General features: G+C 30.1%; 1 protein-coding gene across 9 annotated transcripts in view; it reads right to left on the bottom strand.

The window, feature by feature from the left end:
* The window catches only part of LOC132746950 (plexin-A1-like), a 154,757-nt gene that overhangs the window by 66,191 nt on the left and 67,311 nt on the right, over positions 1 to 21,255 (bottom strand). For all 9 annotated transcript variants that reach the window (XM_060736239.1, XM_060736234.1, XM_060736240.1 and 6 more), the window contains 2 exons: positions 17,663 to 19,631; positions 14,878 to 15,072 (listed from right to left, as the gene is read on the bottom strand). In XM_060736239.1, the coding sequence (XP_060592222.1) occupies positions 14,878 to 15,072; positions 17,663 to 18,781 (1,314 nt within the window). In that variant the 5' untranslated portion in view covers positions 18,782 to 19,631. The remainder of the gene's footprint in view (positions 1 to 14,877; positions 15,073 to 17,662; positions 19,632 to 21,255) is intronic.

Genomic DNA, 21,255 nt, shown 5'->3' with positions numbered 1-21,255 from the left:
TCATAACCCTCCAATGTGTGCATTCACTTATATTATATGAATTAACATACAAACAATATACACATGTGCACACTCAAAAGAAGACATCCTTTTATTAAAGGGTAACATATGTTCTCCAATCTTCACTGTGTATTTTTATGACTTTAATTTGTAATAAAGAAGTCATATACTTCATGAGAAAACACATAGAATAAACCATCATAACAGCTAATTATGATGAACTGTTGTTTCAATAAATAAACAAAATAGAGATATAATTACAATATTGTTTTAAGACATGGAAAGCAAACAGGCACACATTAATCAAAATCAGACAGACTTTTTTAAAGGCACATTAAGCCTCAGAAAGGAAAACTATTTTCCTTATTAAGAAATGGCAAACATAAGTTTTAAAATTATTAAACAATGGTTTTAGAGCATGTTTAAATAAGATGCTAAATATCACCTGAAGAAAGTAGCGTTGAATGTGAAATTATTTGTCATAAAAGTAGCAAAATATAAGCAAAGTAGTATTTTTACTTCCGTACAATATACTAAATCACTATAACTGAATTTACTTTTACTTAGACAGCAAGTCAGACCCAAAATATAATTAAGGTGATTTACCAATGAAACAAGACATCAAAAACAAAAAGCTTCCAAGAATTAAAATAAAAGCATTTCTGGGGCATAATTGACCTTTAATTTTCCTTTTTCAAATTTCAACTTATTGTTAGTTTTCTGAATAAGAAAATGTGTAAAATGCTGTAACACAGTTATAAAAGGTCTAGAAAAATAAATAAACTTATTGTCATGATTAATAAATCTTTTTCTTTTTTTTTTCAAATAAAAAGTAGCTTCAATTTTTTATAACATTTTAGTTCTTTGGTATCATTTCTCTTTTGGCATCTGAAATTTAAATCACACCTAACATTATAAAATCTTCAGGGTACAGTTTTATTGAATTTTATGTTGAAGAAAAAAATAAGATTTACTGTAAAATAGAGAGAAATTTGATAAATCATATTGTTCTCTATCTATATATCTATATGTAAAGCACTCAAAGGAAGCTATTCACATTTTTTTTCATAATTGAAAATTTCCAGACAGCCGTCTACAGCAAGATAAAACTTTGAAAATTACATTAAATTTCTATTGACTGATAATAGTGTATATGTAGAGTCTAGACATGAAATAATAGCCATGTCTAAAACAGTAAATGTTCCACATGAAGGTATATCTATCTACATCCAGATAATGTGATTTACAGTCTATTGTCTTCTTTAAATAGAATATTATAAAGGACACATTGCCAACATTTTGTGTGTTTATATATATATATATATAGCTATAACACAACTAAAATTTCAATCAAGTGCAGATCATGGAAAACAGAACTTAGAACTTTGTACACTAAGCCAACTTCCTTTTAATTAAAAGTAACTCGAGAACATGTATTATGAAGCAGTTGTAAAGGAACAAACCAGACATCTTAAAAAAAGAAAATTCGAAATATGATAAGGATTATAAATTTTCAACAGTTACTTTCCTTTTTTGCACTTCCAATTTTTAGTGAGACAGGATTTTTCATAGTTACTCCCCTTTATTGCACTTAAAATTTTTAATGAAAGACAGAATTTTCAATAGTAAACATAGTTACTTCACTTTTTCGCACATATTTTTTTTAATTGAAAGATTGAACTTCGCTCAACACATTGTAATTACAATCTTCAATTACAACCTTATTCAGAACCTAAATTATTTAAACATGTATTTTAAACATTTTTTTCCCCAGTTACCTCCCTTTTTGCCTATCACACCATTTGCAAGTCATTAAAATGTATTATATAATGAAACAAATAAGATCTTAACCATTATAGTTTTATGTTTCTACTTATGTTAAGTAAAAAAGATTTTAATTACAGTATTTTAAATCAAGTTTCTATTTCTATATTATCTTTCTTTGTCATGTAACACATCATTTGTACATCACCATAAAATGCATGATATGAACCAATATAGAACTTTACACTCTAATTTATGTTTCTATTTGTTCCAAAGCATAAAAACCGGAGCCTCAAAGTTATTAAAACACCAATTATCTAAAACCAAAACTAATATTTTGTTTCCACAACAGAGAAACATTTATCATTTAAAGTAAATGAGTGTATCACTTAAATCAGAAATTTTACATAAATTTATCTGTTTCATGTCCTTTAAGGCTTATACTTTATACAATGCTTTAGAAAGACTATTAAATATTGTTTTTTGCTGCAATGAATCTATATTTCTACATTAGAAATCCCTGAAGATGTCTAGATTCATCTTAAATCAACTGTAATGAACACTAAAGTATATAATTAAGAGAGGAAAGGTTTTAATCAAGGAGAATATTGGAACATGGTGAATTCCCCTAATGAATATTTATCTTGTAAATTTATTTCATATGACTATCAGATTTTACTTTTACAAATCATTATAATTTCAGATTTATTATCAACTGTTAATGATAAAGTTCAACAAAAAATATTATGTTACTACAAATTGTATAATAAATCTTTTTATTTAATGGTACCAAAAAGGGGGAATTGATTTTAATTTGCATTTCTTACCAATTCTGTAAAAGCATTGTAGAGTCTAAACTGCCTTTAGAATAATTGCGTATACTGTTTTAATAAGAAGCAAATTAATTTAATTTTACTTAAACTTTAATCACTTAATCCTTTCAATATGAAATTAAAGATTTTTTTCTTAAATATTGAAAGCCTGAGCTTCAATTGCATTAACACATTTTGGCAATACGGTAAGTTAAAAACCTTTAAAAACTATGTACATACTTAATTAAACACCATTGCTAAAGGTTTATGAACAAAAACATGTTATTATAAAAGTTATAAAAAATAGTTAAAAGATCATAAATGGTAAGATTTCCCATGAGAGTTACAGCAATATTTAGCTGATTCCAGTATAACCGCCTTAAACTTTTGTGTTCATATCAAAGTTCAGTTACTATAATCTTTAAAACATACTCTCACAAACAATCTGTCATGTGACCTCACAAGGTATTTTTGCTGGTATTATTCACTGTATGCTAAAATGCTTGTTATAATGGCTTGAGCGTTGTTGTTGTTGTTGTTGTTGTACAGAGAATCAAATATGTACTTCATGCAAACTGTCAGAGAGCTTGGTACAACACAGAATCATTTTCTTCTTTGAGCGTGATCCTAATTAAATATGGCAAGTGAAAATGTTTGGTTTCGTAATATCAAATTATGTGGTTCATGAAGTAAAAGCATTTAAACTGCGACTTGCTTCTTCCTTTTTTCTCTAATTTCCACTTGATCCCTCTTGAGTTTGTTGCCGTAAGAACATTTTCTTATTTGGCCAAAATACACACCATTACGGGAAACAATTTCGACATCACTGCTTTAAACATGAGGAAACTTATGCTCGTTCTTATAAATAATTAAGCAACTGCTTCTTTTGTTATTGAAAGAAGTAAAGATTTTTCTCCCTGTCTCTGAGCCTAATATCATTGAAGTTCTATAAGTAGTTAGACAAGACTTTCTTTTATTACCATACTTCAAGTGTGTACCAGCCAATATAAATTTTCAGTTGCCTCATATGATTTAAATCATTAGCTCCAGGGTAAGAAAAAAAGCCTTTATTATGTTTAATTAATCATCCATGTCCTTAGAAAAAGCAATTACTTCAATTACAGAAAAAACCTAGTGGGATGTTGCCACGGAAATAAAAAATCCAAGTGATTCCCATGCATGTATATAGTAAGAGAAGCATCATATCCTTAGGTTTCAGCGACTATACCCCCCTTTATGATGTAAAAAAAGGTTAATTAACTTACAGATGAATGATCACAAAAATAGATACACTGGGAATTAGGCACAGATGAATTAGTATTTGCATGAATTAGATTCAACTGGGCCTTTAGGCTAACTCTGTATCCTGGGAACTAACTTAATTTGTAAAAAAAATCCTATATCCGCCATAGCATTTACATTGTAACATAACACTGTCACAGACATTACCGGCCTTCTGGTAAATTACTGGTAATTCAGATCCTAAAAAAATACATTATAAGAGTATAATATTAAATGCAGTCCTTGTGAAAAAATAATTTTTACAAACATCTTTTAAATAATTATACGAAAGGAGTACATTTTCGCAATCCTTAAAAAAATGAGCAATACAGTTGCTAGAGTTACGAAAATAATCTTCTAGAAAATTATTTCTTTTTACACAAAAAAAGGCAATAATGAGTTAATCGCATAAGGCATTTTCATATTGTTCATATCTGTGAGGATAATTGTGATAGTATATAACCTGAAAATCACTGTAAATGTATATAAATGCAATCATAGGTCACAAATACATTTTTGGGGTCTGAGAAAGCCTTTTATGGGTTGGGTTTAAAAACAACACTGACACGGTGCAAACTGACAACTAATGACCATATCAACTGCTAAAGGAACACTCTGATGCTTCTGCAATATCTACCATCTATCTACAAACTAGATGTCTTACAATAGCTGTATCTAGTGAACATGTAAACACTCTTTAATTGCTTGTCATATGTATGACACAACAGCAAACACATTGTTCCTTGTAAAAACAACACTTAACAACACTTTAATTGCTCCGATATATAATTATAGCTGATTTTTGTTCAGTATGACAATTAGCAAGTTGTTGTTTACCATGTCAAAACACACATTACAACTGTTTCTTAATTGATCAAATATGCCTGACATAATTATATCTATAACATCATTATATTAATGGAATGTAAAAATGACAATTGACCTCATTTACAGACTGTATTTTTCTCTAAAGCTTTTTTATATCTTTTCATTTTAGATCTCAATTTTTTTTTACCGGAATAAATAATACTATTTTAACTGAATGACAAATGGACTGTTTTGTTTGATTTATTAAATCAGTCTCTATACACATTATCTTTTTCCACATCAAATTTAATACTTAAAGCACTTACTGAAAGTCTGACAGTTTACAATAAAACAACAGGAACTGTCAGAAATATTGCAAATATTGCCGCATTGCCGAGGGCGCGGTAACAATCGCATCATTGTTGAGAAACTCCACAATCACGCAAAAATCTTTTATCCCAACAAGCTTTCAATCTTTTATGTCAAATATAAAAATCAACCTTATCATTTCTATAAAAATTCTTCTGTTAGCTTTTTTTTCTAATTGATTTATTTTCAAAATTCCTGAATTTATTTGAGTGATAAAGATTTATCAAAATTGTGACTTTGATGTATCTAAATACTGGGAATATTTTCAATATAACTTTAACATGCATTATGCTTTAAGTAGCAATGGGAAAAATCTATTTACTTTTTCTTTAATTTGGTAACCTATAATACTTATTGCCACTGATAATATAGGAGTTTGCTAAGATAAGTATTTGCTCAAAATCAAATATAGAAACATTTGGAGTTGAAGTTAGCTATGATATAAATAAATCTTTGCTAATTAAAAACAAAAATATCTATAAAATAAAAAAACAGAATTACACAGAAATCCAGTCATGAAAGGCCATAACCATCATCTTCTTTCCTTATTAAAGACCACCTTTGAACAAAGGTCATTTTAGTCTTTAAAACAGTTCTTTAGAGACATACAGTGACTGTTTAAGAATTAATGGCAAATTAGATAAAACAGAATAAATATATGTTTATAAATATTATCCAACCATGAGCAAGAAGCCTGTAGGTTCAGGAAATTATGCACAAATTGGCTTTGGTATTATACAAGACAGTAATTTCCCATGAACAAAATTTTAATCTTTTTTTTTTACATCCATACCTGCTAATCAGTACCAGATATTCACCTTGCCTTTCTTTCTGACAGCAGCAAAAAGGCATGGTACCCTTTGAGTGTATGGCAACAACTTTATTATAGCCACAGTCTATGATTTAAAATAAGATAACATTCAAAATTGGCTTCCTTATCGTGAAGAGAGGAGGATGAATTTGTTATTGAAGTTTTGGCACTTTAATAACTTTTTGTGAAGATAAATTTATCTCAACTTCACTGCCAAAATATCTGATAAATGAAAAGAAGGTTGCATGATTTTATTACTCCTTTGAAGATTTATTTGTGAAGTGATAATTATTACTTAAGGAAGCTTGAGCAGTTTAGTCTATAATGCAAAACACAATCTTTTGAATTATTTTAAAAATGTGAATTAAAATTTCACTTGAAATAAAGTTATGGTGTAATTAAATTACTAGCAAATCAGATATCTTTGTAAATTTCTGTAAAATCAGTTTCTTTTTCAATGATAAGAAATACCTTTCAATTATCTGTTCTGATAAGACCCACATACTGCAGGATGGGATGATTACCATCTTAAACAAATAAAAGTTAGTTCCTTATTCTAAAGCAGATACAGTAAGGTGTGCCTGTACTAACTGACTAGACAAGATAATGATATTCATCTTCAACCTAACACTAACAGCATGGACAATTTCCCCATCACTTGATCTCATTAAGGCAGGTAACATGTTCTCAAGATAGCAGGTGTAGAAGCCTGCTGGCCACATAATTACCCGGGTATCTAGAAATATAAAACATTGTGTCTTATTAAAGCTAAACAAGTGGTTTCTGGTACTCTCATTTTTGTACTTTCAAATTTGAACAGTTCATCAATAATGAGCACCTAGGTATGGGAAAATGAATGTATTTTGGTTTAATGTAAATATATGAAAGGTGAATTGGGGGAAATTCAATGTTCTTATAAATTAATTTGTTATGAAAGACAAAAAAACAAACATGCTCATACTAGCAGGCTAAGGTAATAATAGAACAAATTAAAAGAAAAACAGTTAATCTAATCTATTTTTTAAGTTCACATTGTTTAATGAAAACACATGTACTGCTTTATTCAATACCAGATTATGTTGCTTTGCTATAAGAAACAAAGAATGTCATTCTTCAAAAATCTAATATAGTATCGTACAAACAAAAATAAGGACAAAAAGAAGACTAAGCTTTAAGTGTTAAATGTGTAATTTGCATAAACTTTATTGCTTTAATAGAGACAAATGAATTTGAGGCATCCTGTTTGAAATTACTCATTTTTCAAAACTCAAATTGTCTCTACAGCAAATTAGAGCCATCTTTTGGGGAGTTTTTTGTCTTTGGCGTTCTTTTGACAGCAAGATAAAATGTCTGATTCATAGTTTTTGATCCGGCAATGTTATTGTTTGTCTTCCTGATTACAGACAAATTATACAGTCAATGCATGGAATCTTGAGAAAATTTTGTCTGGAAAAAGAATAAAGACTGACAGAGAATTTATTTCAACTGATCAATAATATACATGAGGATACAAAATTTTGAAATTTATAAAATTGTTCAGGGGACTATAGTCTGTCCCATCAAATTTGAACATTCCATTTTTTATTTAATATAATAGTAAAATCATTTAAATTAATGTCATCTTAACCCTGACGTCAATATCTCTAGGCATGTTTTTCATTTTTTTCATAAAGTCAGTAATATGGTCAAAATGTTAAAATTATATTTTTCCCCGTTGACTTACGTTGTAACCTGACGTGACGTCCATTTCAAAATGGCGGCGCCCATATAGACGTCATTTAGGGTTCGTCTCACAATTACGGTGAAATGTACTCGTTAATTATAAAAAAAAATGATTATATTTATTTACTTACTGATCAATAGCTAAATGTTATCATTAAAATGAAAAATGAGAACAAGGTTGGTGTCAAAAGGGCAATTTTACTAGCAAACTATTATTAAAATAATCAAAATCATTTAAAGCTAAAATATCGCTAACCGCTTTATAAATTCTTACACACAAAGATTAAATTAATAACCATGATAAACTGTCGTATTTTTTAAGATAAAAAAGAACAATGAAGTGATTTGATTAGATAGCTTTCCAATAAATTGCGTATCTTACCGCAGCATGTCGTAGGGAGCGGGAACACTAGCTAGAATATGATAAACAATATCAACAAGGAAAGGCGGCGTTCAATGAACGTAACCCCCACATGACCCAGCTAGAAGACTATAAAAATGGTTCTTTGCTAATTAATGTTTAATTTACACAATTCTTTAGTTGTCTGAATTCTGTTCATTAGTATGTATCACTTCTATTCAAAAATAATTAAATTGACCAGGTTCGATGGGATACAAGAATATGTTACCCTTCTTATTTCGGGTGCGATGTCCGTGCGCTAAAACTTTCCGTAGGTTTCAACTTTAACAAAAAATCGCCAACAAATACTACTTTATCATGCAAATCTGACAAGAAATATATAGAAAGGAAAACTGATTCGCTATACGTTCAGAATTGGTTTGCCTGTTACCACAGTGTCTACTTTAACTAACTCCCTGGCTAATGAGAGAACACAGACTCGCGTTCGAGGAAAATGTCAAATTATTAGAATATATATAATATCATGTTTTCTAGTTTGAGCAATCAAACGTAGGCCTTTACACTTTAAGTAACTTAAATACAAATTTAACTTCCCGTCTCACAATTCAACAAAATGTCAGTGATTTCACTGATTTGATATTATTAAGAATAAGTTTGAATAAATTGAATTGGAGTGTTCAATAAGCGACAATAAGAAATTAGTGTGTTTTTTTAGATTCAAAGTGTTACATATAATTATTATGTTAATATGAAGGGGAGATCGAGTCAAAGAGAAACACCGAGTGACTTTCTTAATAATTTTAGCCTTCCTAAAATTAAAAAATATTCAGTGAAAATACAATAGATCTAGCATATTTTTTCGCGGGAGAAAAAAACGGCATATTGTATATTTTGTAGCTAAAATAGTAGGATTTACAGAAGTCATGAAAAACGAGATTATATGTAGGGAAATTATTTCTGAGAAATATGTAAAATAGTTTAAAACATAAAATCAAAACGAATGTAATATGTAATTAATGAAAGAAGTATTGTACTGTTGTAGATTCATGTCATTAAGTGTGTTTAAAATTATCTAAATGATCTAAATGTTATCAAAAGTTTTATTATTCATATATGAATTGAAGGTGTATTTTTACAGTTGAGTTGCAAAATCTGGGTAAACAAAAATTATTTTAAATTCCACAAATTCATCTCAACGCTTAAAATTATCTGTTTGAGGTTACATAATGCCTAGCCGCTCTCTGTCAATGCCGCAACTGGAATCGCGAGGCATTTTTGTTACGTCATATATTTCGTAAATTGTTGTTGACGTAATAAAGTTTCGTCTGGAATCCATTTTCAAGAGTTATAAGCATTGTGATGTTGACAACTAAAATTGATGGGCCGTTCTTGAATTATGGATTTGGAACATAATGAATTATGATGTGTTTCATTTACATATTTCATTTGCTAACCCAGATAACTCCACAAATTGAACAATGTTTTAATAATGAGACGGATTAACAGTTTAAAAAATCTGGATCATCATAAGTGTTGGAGTCATGTCATTTAGGAGTTTCGAAGTAGAAAAAAATCGGATCTACGGAACTGGATAGATACTGGCAATGAAGGAATCTTCAGAAGGGACGTTTATAAATATCTATTCCGAAATTCATAGGAATTCTATTCAGCTTAAAAGTAAGTGTAATTTCTAGATATTTTATCCATTTGACTCGGTGTTCTTGTTGCTTATTTTTCATTTTTTTAGTTTTTCATCATGCATTGCAACTAAACTGTTACATCTTGTAGATCCAGCTTTGTAAAATAATCATGAAACGACCCCGAGAACCTCATGTATATTTTAGAAACATGACACGTGCTTTCTCCCGTTCATCTTCAAATGAAGAGTACTTCGGCAATGGCTACGGAAAATAAACAACAGAGATTTTCCATAGAGAAATCAAAATTTGCCTTCACAAGAAAAGTAGACATTTTAGAGTAAAATCCTGAAAAATCTCGAGGGTGACTTTTTTTTAGTTTACAAAAATAGTTAAATTTTTATTCAACCTCGTTTTGTTAATTCATACCAGGCAAAAGTTCATTTCCATTTTTAATGGGACAGACTATAGTTTTAGAATGGTTCAGTTTTAATGCGAAATTGTAAAACATGAAACAGTATCAATATCATTATAACACTTGAACCAGTACCGGCATGATTTAAATTCAAAAAGAAACTTTTTTTGTAACTCTTTTGTCATTAATTCAGACATGAGTTTAGACACCTGGGTAGAATCACTGGCCCTATAAGCTAGCAGGATAGATTATTTAATCAAAGCACAGAAGGCGCTGAATTTTTTTGGGTCTCAGAATGTCAGAAAGGTGAAGGTAACGTGAGATTATAAAACAATTTGTTTTTGTATAGTGCCACCAATGCTTTCCAGCGTTTTAATTGTAGTTAATTGACTATAAGACTAATTGTACCACTGATAGTGGATCGAATGTTATTTGACTTAAACAATTTGAAAAAAAATGAGTTGCCTTAACTGGGATTTGAACTCCAGACCTATAGCTTCCTGAGCGAGCGGGCAAACCCCTCGGTCACGGTGAATTTACATGTAAACGGCCTGAAGAAAACCATATTATTCTAGTTAGAGTTTGTAACGACGATAACTGTTGTTTAACACTTGTTTAAATAATCATGGCGCTTACTATAAGCATGTATATCTATAAAGAATAAAACAATATTAGAAATCTTCGACCATTCGGGAATTTATTTTGCTTGAAAATTAATCCGCCTGTCAATGTGACCATATTTACGCAGTGATCTCCCCTAAATTTTTCAGCCTATGTGTTACATATAAAGGGAAGTAACCGCTTCAAAAAAACGGACTACTTTCGGCACTTGCAATTAACAGCATTAGAGTCTGAAATTTCGCTACTATTATTTGTTTGGTTTGACGACCCAAACAAATAAAATCTGTAGACAGTAACATACAGGAACTTTTTATATATGTAGCCTTCACTGTAAAATTTAAATATGACCTTGACATTTGCGACTTGCCCTGTTATTTGTGACATTTATCAACAACTTTAAACATTGAGAATGAAAGAGAAAGAGAGAAAAAAAAATCTTCTCTAAGATGGAGTAAAAAATAAGTCTCAAACATTCTCCAACTTGCAAGTTTTATAACCAACACTTTAAAGTTAAAACAAAGACAATGTAATTAAAGAAGACTATTGATTGCCTAGTAACACAATCTTATCTCAACAGTTTATGACAAAAGTGGCATTAAAATAGCTCATTTTGTGACATAAACCATAATTACACAACATGATATATCAATAAGAGAAAAAAAAATGTTACATTATAAAATAAGGTAGAATTTCTTCTCCGGCAAGCAAACATAATGAGATATAGCAGACATTTAGTCAATGTAACAACAAAATGTTTTGTCAAGTAGTAATTTTCAAGAAGCAGACAAAAAATAGTAAAGAATGGTAAAAAATTTCAACATTGGCAGATGTTTTCTTAAAGGAGTTGATGAAAACTGTTTCCGTGCTCTGCCCGGATAAAATCTATCTAACAGAAAATGCTGAAAATTGCACACAGCTGATTGGATTTTATTTCTTTCAAATTGTATTAAACAGGAAAAAAGCTAGTAAATTATCTAATTTGCAGATGCTTCTTGGAAAAATTATCCTTGTTGCAATATCTGCAAGTTTATTACCTAGTGTCTTTGGAATTTTTCTAAATTAGATGGATCATTAATTAACAACAGAGATCTTATAATTACACTCAATTCTGTTTTCCCTTCTTATTTTTGTTTTGTGTAATTTGTATTCTTTCAATTTAGTACAAAAAAAATGCTTGTTAATTAAGCGTTCAGTGAAATGACCTGTCATTAACACACGTTTGTTTTGTGATTATAACTTAATGATATTTACAGTCATTGATCTGCCTTCAACAAACACCTGATTCTGTTGCCATATAAGCAGATACTTACTTGCCACAATAGCCTAAGCAAATGAAAGCAACAATCTTCAACCACCATTTTCAAAGTAACTAATTTTCCTGACATTCTAATTCGTGAGGCATTCTTTTTTAGGATAATCTAATTCACAATAAGCCCTTATTGCGGAATACTAATTCACAAGCACTTTTGAGCATATTGGTTATCTCTAATTCACAAGGCAATCAAATTCGCAAGCTTTTTTTGAGGATATATAATCTAATTCATAAGCCCTTTTTGAGGATAATCTAATTCACAAGCCCTTTTTGAGAATTTAGAGAATTTTGAGAATTTAAAAGCCCCACAATAAAGGACAATAAAATAAATTCACTAACTTAACAATACCCCCTTCTTCTTTTTTGGATAAAAATCTGATATTTAGATTTAAGTACAATATTATTTAAACATGTAAGGAACAGAAACAGTTAAATTCTAAGCAATCACAGCACAAGGAACAAGGAATGAAGAAGAATGAATATTTACAAAGCATCCCATTTATAACTATAATGATTTTCAAACTCTCTATTACTGAAATGCACTCATCTATGACAAGTCCTTTTAAACAAAATCAATGACTTTTCAATTTTTTAACAGCTTTGATTTCTTTAACAAAGAAAACACTTGCAAAATGTACCGTGTTAAAATGCCATAGAAAGATGGAAAGATCCCATTAACATGGCTTCCATTCTCGTCTCAAACAAAAACAAATGAATTAATTCAATATTCATATCCTGAATAAAAGAACAAAGTAAAAATACCTTTTAAGAATGTTTGCTTTTACCCAGAGAATTTGCCATTGTATAAAGAAGGCCATTAGTTTCCTATATATCTTCGAAGAAATATGAGAAAATTATTAAAGATAGATTGCTTGCATGAAAGATTCCTAATTAATTGGTAAATATTTCCTTCCTGAAATTCCTTTGAAAGTTTCCCAACACTTTATGTTACAGATAATGACAGTAAACAAATGTAGCAGAAAAAAATCATCAGAAAAACACGAACAGTTATTCTTCACTGGAACTGTTATTCTTCGACTGATACCCTTATTCTTTGACGTGATACCCTTTACAAACATCTTTAACCAGTTTTTTTTCCAAGGTATCCAGTCTTTATCTGTGTTTAACTCATTGATGATAATGATGCTTAACATTTAAAACAAGTTGACAATTTTATTCCTTTTATTTTACTCTGAAAATCACTATCTTAGACCATACAAAATTAATATGATAATAACAAAATTAAACTAAAAACATTGAAATAGATATACAAGGGATATTTTATTTACACCTAAGTTCATATTGTTTGTGGTCTGATATAACGTGTACATTAAAGAACAAGTTTAAAGAACAAGAATCATTTTAAAAAACATTAACTGACTTTGAAATTTAGCTCTTTGGAAGGAATAATGTATGTGTAACCATTGGCAACAGTAATACATGGCCTTAGAAACACCTGCCTTGAACAATAGATTCCTATATTGACAGTAATAACAGTCTTTCAGCTTGAAAAATTCTTTAAATTATTTCAGTTACCAGTAATTTACCTAGAATTTAAAAAATATTCCTGCAGTCTGATTGGCTGAGACATTGGACATTTAATTTACACACATTGTAAATGTTGACATATATATTCAGTTCAAACTATAATAATTTGATAAACTTAACAAGTTTTTAACATCAATATTGCATTGAACTAAATACATTAAAACAAGCTGACATTATAAAGCAGTAACTGTTGTTTTTATGTTCAGAAAATTGGTCAATTATAAAACAAGCTGACACAGAAAATGTTTATCTATTCCCCATTGTCCGTGATTATCTTCAAAGATTATGTTTAATAACCTATTCAATATTCCACTATCAAAAGTGATAAATCCGCCAATTGAAGCCAACAAAAAGACACAGCGTAAGACTAGAACAAGATTATAGCATGATGACAGGCGATTTTCTCCTGGACCACAGTTCAAACCTGGTTTCCAATATATCAATACATTCCTTGCCTACTTTATTTCTATAGACATGAAATAAAACAGACATATTTCTTTCAACTTCTGGCATAGATGGCACTCAGTTTGATGTATACAAAATGTTAGAATATCAAGAGTATTATAAACCTGGGGTGAGATTTGATGAGTTGAAACCTTTATAAATAATTTGACCTCTCGCCAAGACTAAAACCACTGCCATTGCCAAGCTGTTGATTATAAACCATTATTAACTACCAGCAAAAGTCATAGCAAGTATTTTGTTGGAAGAAAAGATTGAAGAAACAAGGAAAACGTGAACAATATATCTGTAAACTAATTATCTTTTTTTGGTTTCAGTATGACTGGCTTTTTTTTGCTTTGTGCTTGTTTATAAAAAGCATGATAATATCAGTCAATGATCTTGTAGATGATCAACAACCATTGTAAGAAAAACTTATGTTGATCATAAAAAGAAATATAGTTCTTTTTTTCATGGATTTAGAACATATCTAAAGTCTGTGGAAGAAAAAATTACAGATTTAATCTCATGTGGATAGCGAAAACATCTCAATTCCACATAAAAATTATTTATTATTCACTTGAAATTGAATGTACTCTCTATATACAACTTACTTATAGACAAATTAATTGAAACGGATGATAATAACAACAAATTGTTCATAAAATATGCAATGATTAGTGAATTCTATTTCAGTTTATGTTCAAAGATGAAGAGTCAGGTTATATCAGTAATGGAGGGAAGTTTTAAAAAATCAAATCAATATGTTATTATAGACAAAAAAATCTGCTCCAAATATTAAGATGAAACATTCACTTTTTTCCCAGGAAAGTACCTGGAGTTTACACTCCATTTTATGTTCCTCTCCACTCTTCGGATATCCTATCCTATAAATAAACCAATTAAGTGTATCTCTGTTTCTGTTCTTTTATTATACAGAAAAAAAAACATTAAAGTAAAAAACAGACACACATACCTTCTTGATATATCCATCTCCGGTTCCAACAATGGCCACTGTGTGGTCAGAGGTCATCGTCAGAGCAACAGAGGTCAACCAAGTATTACTATACTCCAGTATGGCATTGGTTTCTGATGGTATTGTACCAACAATGTTTCCAATAGATTCCAGGTCACGATTACATAAATAATCCTTGTCACGGTAAAAAGGTTCCTGAAATATAAACGAACATATATCATTATCTTATAATAAACTCTTATACTTTCCATTTATAAATAAATATTTAATATTTCACTTTTTAGGTCGATATTTTCTTTCTCCATGCAAAGCTAGAACAATTTTGTTTTCATAGTTTTGTCTTAAAATTGCAGTATTTTACAGAACTAGTGAATACAGTGGCCATTTTTTATCCCAGGATTGCTGAGTGTTCTACAAATTGTGATTAAACAATTGTTTCCACCATATATAAGAAAGAACAGTTCAATGTGACCTATTTTCCTTTAAACACAAACATGATTAAACTGGAGAAATTACCTAGACTTTGCCATACAAAGACAAAACTTATGAAAAGTGAATTATACCATATGACTTTGACATGGGTACGCAGCTTAAAAAAAATGTAACCAGTAAAAGTAATGGCAACATTCTTCATCATAGCTTGCAGAACAAAAGCAACATGAAACACCAAGACTACAATAATTATAATCTTTGAGCAGCCACGACTTTTGCCAACATTTTCACAGAGACCCCGACCTTCAAGTGTGGTCTCTCAGTCTGAATAGACAACATCATAAAAATGTGATTTAGTGGTGTGTAACATAAATGTATGCTTCAGGACGATGGTTGTGATGCCAGGAATGTACATCATGGTAATGTATGCCCCTCCATTCTTAAAATAACAGAGAAGAAAACCAGAAGTACCAATCGAATAAAGGTGTCTCCTGCATGCAGAACTTTGTCTGTTTTCTATATACCTGAATATCTAACTTTTTTGAAAAATATAACATTTTGACAGGAAAAGTCACTTGACATGCACCTATGCAGAAACATGTGTTCATGGTAAAAACTCAAATTTTCAAATTTGTGAGATTTCGCATGAAAGGAAAAATGTTTTAAAGCCATGTCCAAAATTAAGTTCTTCCAACTTGGTTCAAGTGACATCCTGTATTAAGCCATAGGTTTCAATACTGGTACATGTACTAATATCTAGATTTGGGTAATTAATACGAAATCTATAAGGTGCTAGCTTCATGATTACTTTTTCTAAGGCTTATAATGGTAGTTGGAAGGATATAAATTATTGTATTTTGTTTTTGGAAATATTATATCAATGGTTATATATGATTCATATATACAGTATAATAATGGTAGTTTGGGTATTCTTACATTTCCTCTTGCATTTATACTTAATTGCACAAAAAGTGTAGACAATAATATTCTGGAACAGCCCCACAAGGGAAACTGACCAGAGCTCTGTAAGTGCACTTTCTTAGAGATTGACAATCTTCTGAGAAAACTTAATCTTGATCAATTCTGAATGAATGTGTGCAGAATAATAGACAAATTGTAATGGGAAAATATTGTTGGGAGAAGAAAACTTGTAATAAAACATTACCATAAATCTATACAAGGTTATATCTCATCATTGTGAGAAACTCAGATCAAAGAATTTTCATAGTTCATGAGAACAAATTTTATATATTAGATAGTATAACAGCAAAATAATACTTCGAGTAAAAACAACAATAAAATTCTTAATTTACTATCTTGATTCAAATTAGCCTTTCACAATTGGCAGGAAACATGGGGAGTAAACATGTAATGGAGTTTAAATTTTACATTTTTAATGGTATATTATCATGGAAATTGTCTGTAAGTTTGTATCAAATAATTAAGATATACTTTATAAAAATTATCTCTCATGAAGAGGAGTATTATATGATGTTATATAATATATATAAGCTTTTGTTTGACAGTGGAGAATAAAGGCATAAACCATTCAAATGTTGCAATAAAGGGATTTAAATGGTTGCAATTTCTCAATAAAAGTTTCAGTCTTTAAGTCTTTGTGTACTGACTGATCTTTTGGATTTTGGAACTTTATTGAAATCATAATAAAAATAATATAATGTAAGTAAATAGTCAATAAGATTTAAAAGCACAATGTTTATGTTAACTAGACTGGCCACTGCAGACCTGATGCCATCACCAATGGTGCACAAAGATTTGAATTAACCAATAATACCAAAAAAATATTTTTGTGCCTTCTTTTGATAAATTCAATTAAATGAAAAAAATCTGACATTTATATATCCAAAAATTAATTCTGAAATGGATATGTACCTGCAGGTCCTTTCCTGGCACAAAATTTAACAGATTACATAATGGTACATTATAAACAATTCAGTAGCAAATAAAACATACTTTTATAATACTTTTAAACACTTAATCTCTTGTAAAAAGACCAAAGATGCCATTCTTTGTATCAATAATTCAGTCGTAAATACATATAGAAAATATTAGACTAGTGTAATACTGTTTTCTCAGTTGCAAAGATTAAACAGTTTGTAATAATGGTAATAAATCTTAAGTCAACATGTTACAAATGTATCCCCTCATGCTGCAGAACCTGATGCTTATTTTGATCATTAAGTTTTAACCTGTCACATATGCACACCAGATGTTGTATCACAGATTTTGTGACTTGTGAAAATATTATAACAGTGTGCACTTACCCATTTATGTATAACTAAGACTTTTAGTAATTCTATGAAACAAAAAGAAGAAAGTCTCTACAACTTACCAAATTCTGGCACTGTTTTTTGGTTAAATATCCTCCACCACTTAGAGCTTCATCTCCACTGTAACATTTTTGAACATTTTCCAACAACTTCTTTCTAATAAATTGCATTGTGAACACACAGATAGCCGAGTTCGAGTCTGGTCCTCCCTGATTATCCGTAAACACTCCAATTAAAATATCTTCGGCTGATCTTAATCCAAAACTAAGTTGTAAATTTTTAGAGGCTTTAATCACTCTTGCAGCTTGTACATAGTTGTACTCTCTTCCGGTAGTTTGTGATTTACAGACTAATGGCATATCAATATAAGAGTAATAATATGTATCTTCTTGACAGATTTGTATCACTTTTGATATAATTTTAGAATCACTTTTGGTTTCTAAAGGAGATTCATACTGCTGTGTAAGAAAATAACTATATATACTTGACTGAAAACCAGTGATATATTTGATTAAATAATTTGACCTGACATTCTTTTTTAAATAAATTCCTGAGAGTTTTGCTTGGATACTGTCAGTTTTTGCAAAAAGCTGGAATCTTGTATTTCGGCCAAGACTTCTTGTACTTATAGCGGGAACCAGACCTCGAAGTTGCTGTGTTATGACATCAGTTTTGCCTCCGGAAAAAGTTGTAGCAACATAAAGAACTTCAGTTTGTAAATCAGGCGGGCCAGGGGCAACGAATGCTACTGTTGAAGATTTCGGGTCATTTGCTGCTACTGCATAGTCTAATAACGTACCGTCGTCTGAGTCATAATACGTGTGTGAACGAGAAATGTTTTTTAGATTTCTTGCTTCACATGCCCCTTGATAGACACTACCACATGTTAAAAGTTTTTCTTTGCTTCCTTTGTAATGTATCAAAACCATGTTGTAATTATCAGTAAAGTTTTTGGATGAACTGCATTCTACATCATTAAACCCTGGAAGACATTTTTGACTGTCGTTAATTGGGCCGGTTTCCACTTCACTAAGAAGACCTAAATTGGAATCAAACTCGTATACTCTATTAACTGCACCCACAAAAACACGACCCCATTCAGTTACTATCATGTGATTGAGTTCAAATCTTGCAGCTCTAACATCGGTTCCTAATATCTTTTCATTAACTATACCGTCCATAAATATATCTGGACGATAGTGCGGATATACCCCTCTGTAATTACACTCCACATATCGCAGCTAAACCTAGCACACCTAAAATGTGGAATATTTTATTCCTAAACCTCATATTCACAGATACAGATTCAATTTCAAATTATTCCAAATTTCTAAGCTCTTCATTTTAATCCATCACTGTCATGTAAGGTTCCCATTCTTTTTCCTGCTTCAATGCAATATCCTAACTTTCAGCGTAGAGAAATTTTCTCAATTATTATGACACAAAATGACCTATTTTCTCATAAGCACAAAACACCATATTGATGCTTGCATTTGTATTGGAATTCACATTACTCTACTAGTAATTCTGAGTAATTCTGTTCCATTTTCTGCATCCAATTTCGCTCGCACTCTTCCTTGTGTTAGAGTTGTACTAGAGGTTTTTTTTTCAGATAATTTAATTTGCTAACGCCAGTTAACAGTTCAAATTTGCTGATGTACTCACATCAATGTACAAACCAAAAATCCATGAACAGAAAGAAAGAAAATTACCAGAATTAATCCAAGATTCCAAGATTTTTTCTTTACATATTCTGTTATCAGTGAAAAACACACATGATTTTTGTACATTTATTGCACAAATTGTTTATATTATCCTATCTTAGATTTGTATTATCGCAAACGTCCACCAGATGGCTCAAGTATGTTATATCCAGCTTAAAACAACTTCCTCAGACTTTGTGTATATATACTTGTATAAACAGTAGTAAGTGGTATCACTTGCTCTCTTTCCTAACAGGCCTCCTAGAATCTTTCACACTGCTTGCATATAGCTGAAGGAACCCTTCATCATTGGTTAGCGCATAGCTTTCTGAAATCAGAAAAACGAAGATGAAGTTGATCATTTATTTATAATCCCTCTTGAAGTCTGTTACCACTAATTTGAAGCAAGAGAAGTAAATAAATACAACAGACCTACCAGATTTGATAAATACCCTAGTTCAGTAATGATGCATGCTATAATGAAGAAAGTCTGTTCTGTGTATAATCTCATTATAATAAATGTCATATTCAAATAAGACTATGTAAATTGTTGGTAATCTACACACTGGTTTGTTTCATGTTTGCACTGTTGTAAGTGCCATGTTTTAAAGTTCATTTGTCATCTGAGTATAAAATCATAAATATATATATATATAGAATTGTTCTATAAGTTCAGCATGTAAGAATAAGTGCTATAATAATGTACTATTATGATAAAATTCTGTTATGATAGTGTTTTGTAATGACAAGTCTTTCATTTTTGATAATATGTATATATCTAAAATAGTTCTACACCAATTATGCACATATATACTTGTACTTCAAAGACATATAGGTACATGATTCATTTAAGCCGGCTCTAATTAACTTAACTGACTTCATCAAATTTGTGTTTTGACATTAATTATATTCTAAATGTCTGTCAGTAGTAAAAAGTGGGGGAAAGACTTATAACACATCTTACTGCACAGATTTGCACACTGGTCCGAGTGATATAAGTCATTATCATCCCTGGTTTTTTACACAGTAAATATAGTTTAAAATTACATAAACAAGAAAAACAACAAAAGTCATGGTTCGATTCAATAATATATCACAATATGATATATAATATCACTGCATGGAGGTGTGTCAAAGTGACTTTAATTAACTGCTGAAATTCTTCCTTATATCAGGTGACTGATTTCTGATGAGAGTTGATTTGATTTTAAGACATTTATTAAAACAGAGAGTTTTATCATAACAATGTCTTAAATTATTTCAAAGTCAATGAATTAAAACAGTCATTGTGTTGAATCCATCAAAATATACAAATTGATATTTTCCCCTAGATATTTCCAACATGTTTATGGCACTATAAGATTGTCATATAGGCCATATTTTCAAAGACATGTCATAAATCACAAATGTTTGTTTTAATATGTCATCTTGACAGCATGAAGAAAATATTTGAAATCTTTCTCTCTTTTTTGTTTCAGAATCAATGTGAATTTAATACAAAATCTTGATTTTTTTGTAACTAGGAACACTGTTATACCTCAGTATGCCAAATCATTTGTCAAAATCAACAGCATGCCATGAAGAAAGAGTGTCACAACAATGTGACACCTACCTTCTTTTTGCTGAAATATACTCTCAAATATTTGATTTTGTTTTTGGTAACAGCAGGTTTTAAATTAAGACATGTCAATAAAAGACTCAATTTCAACAGATAATATAATTTACTAAGTCAATCATGAGAGTGTATTTTCAGTCTTGTTGTGACTACAAGACAAACCACAAAATCTTGTTTTTTTGTGTGTGCCGAAAAAAACAACAACAAATGTTTTTTAATATAAGTACAATGTAAATCACTGATATATAAAGATGCATGTGTTGAGTGATAGAGTTCATTTCCACATGTATGTAACAAAATAAAGTTCAATTGTTAAGAAATTCAACGGCTTTATAAG

This window comes from Ruditapes philippinarum, unplaced genomic scaffold (genome assembly GCF_026571515.1).
Source record: "Ruditapes philippinarum isolate M1 unplaced genomic scaffold, ASM2657151v2 ctg722_1_1_1_1, whole genome shotgun sequence".
Taxonomy (NCBI): Eukaryota; Metazoa; Mollusca; class Bivalvia; order Venerida; family Veneridae; genus Ruditapes; species Ruditapes philippinarum.
The sequence above is the reverse complement of the archived record's forward strand: the minus strand, read 5'-3'. Positions and strand labels throughout refer to the sequence as shown.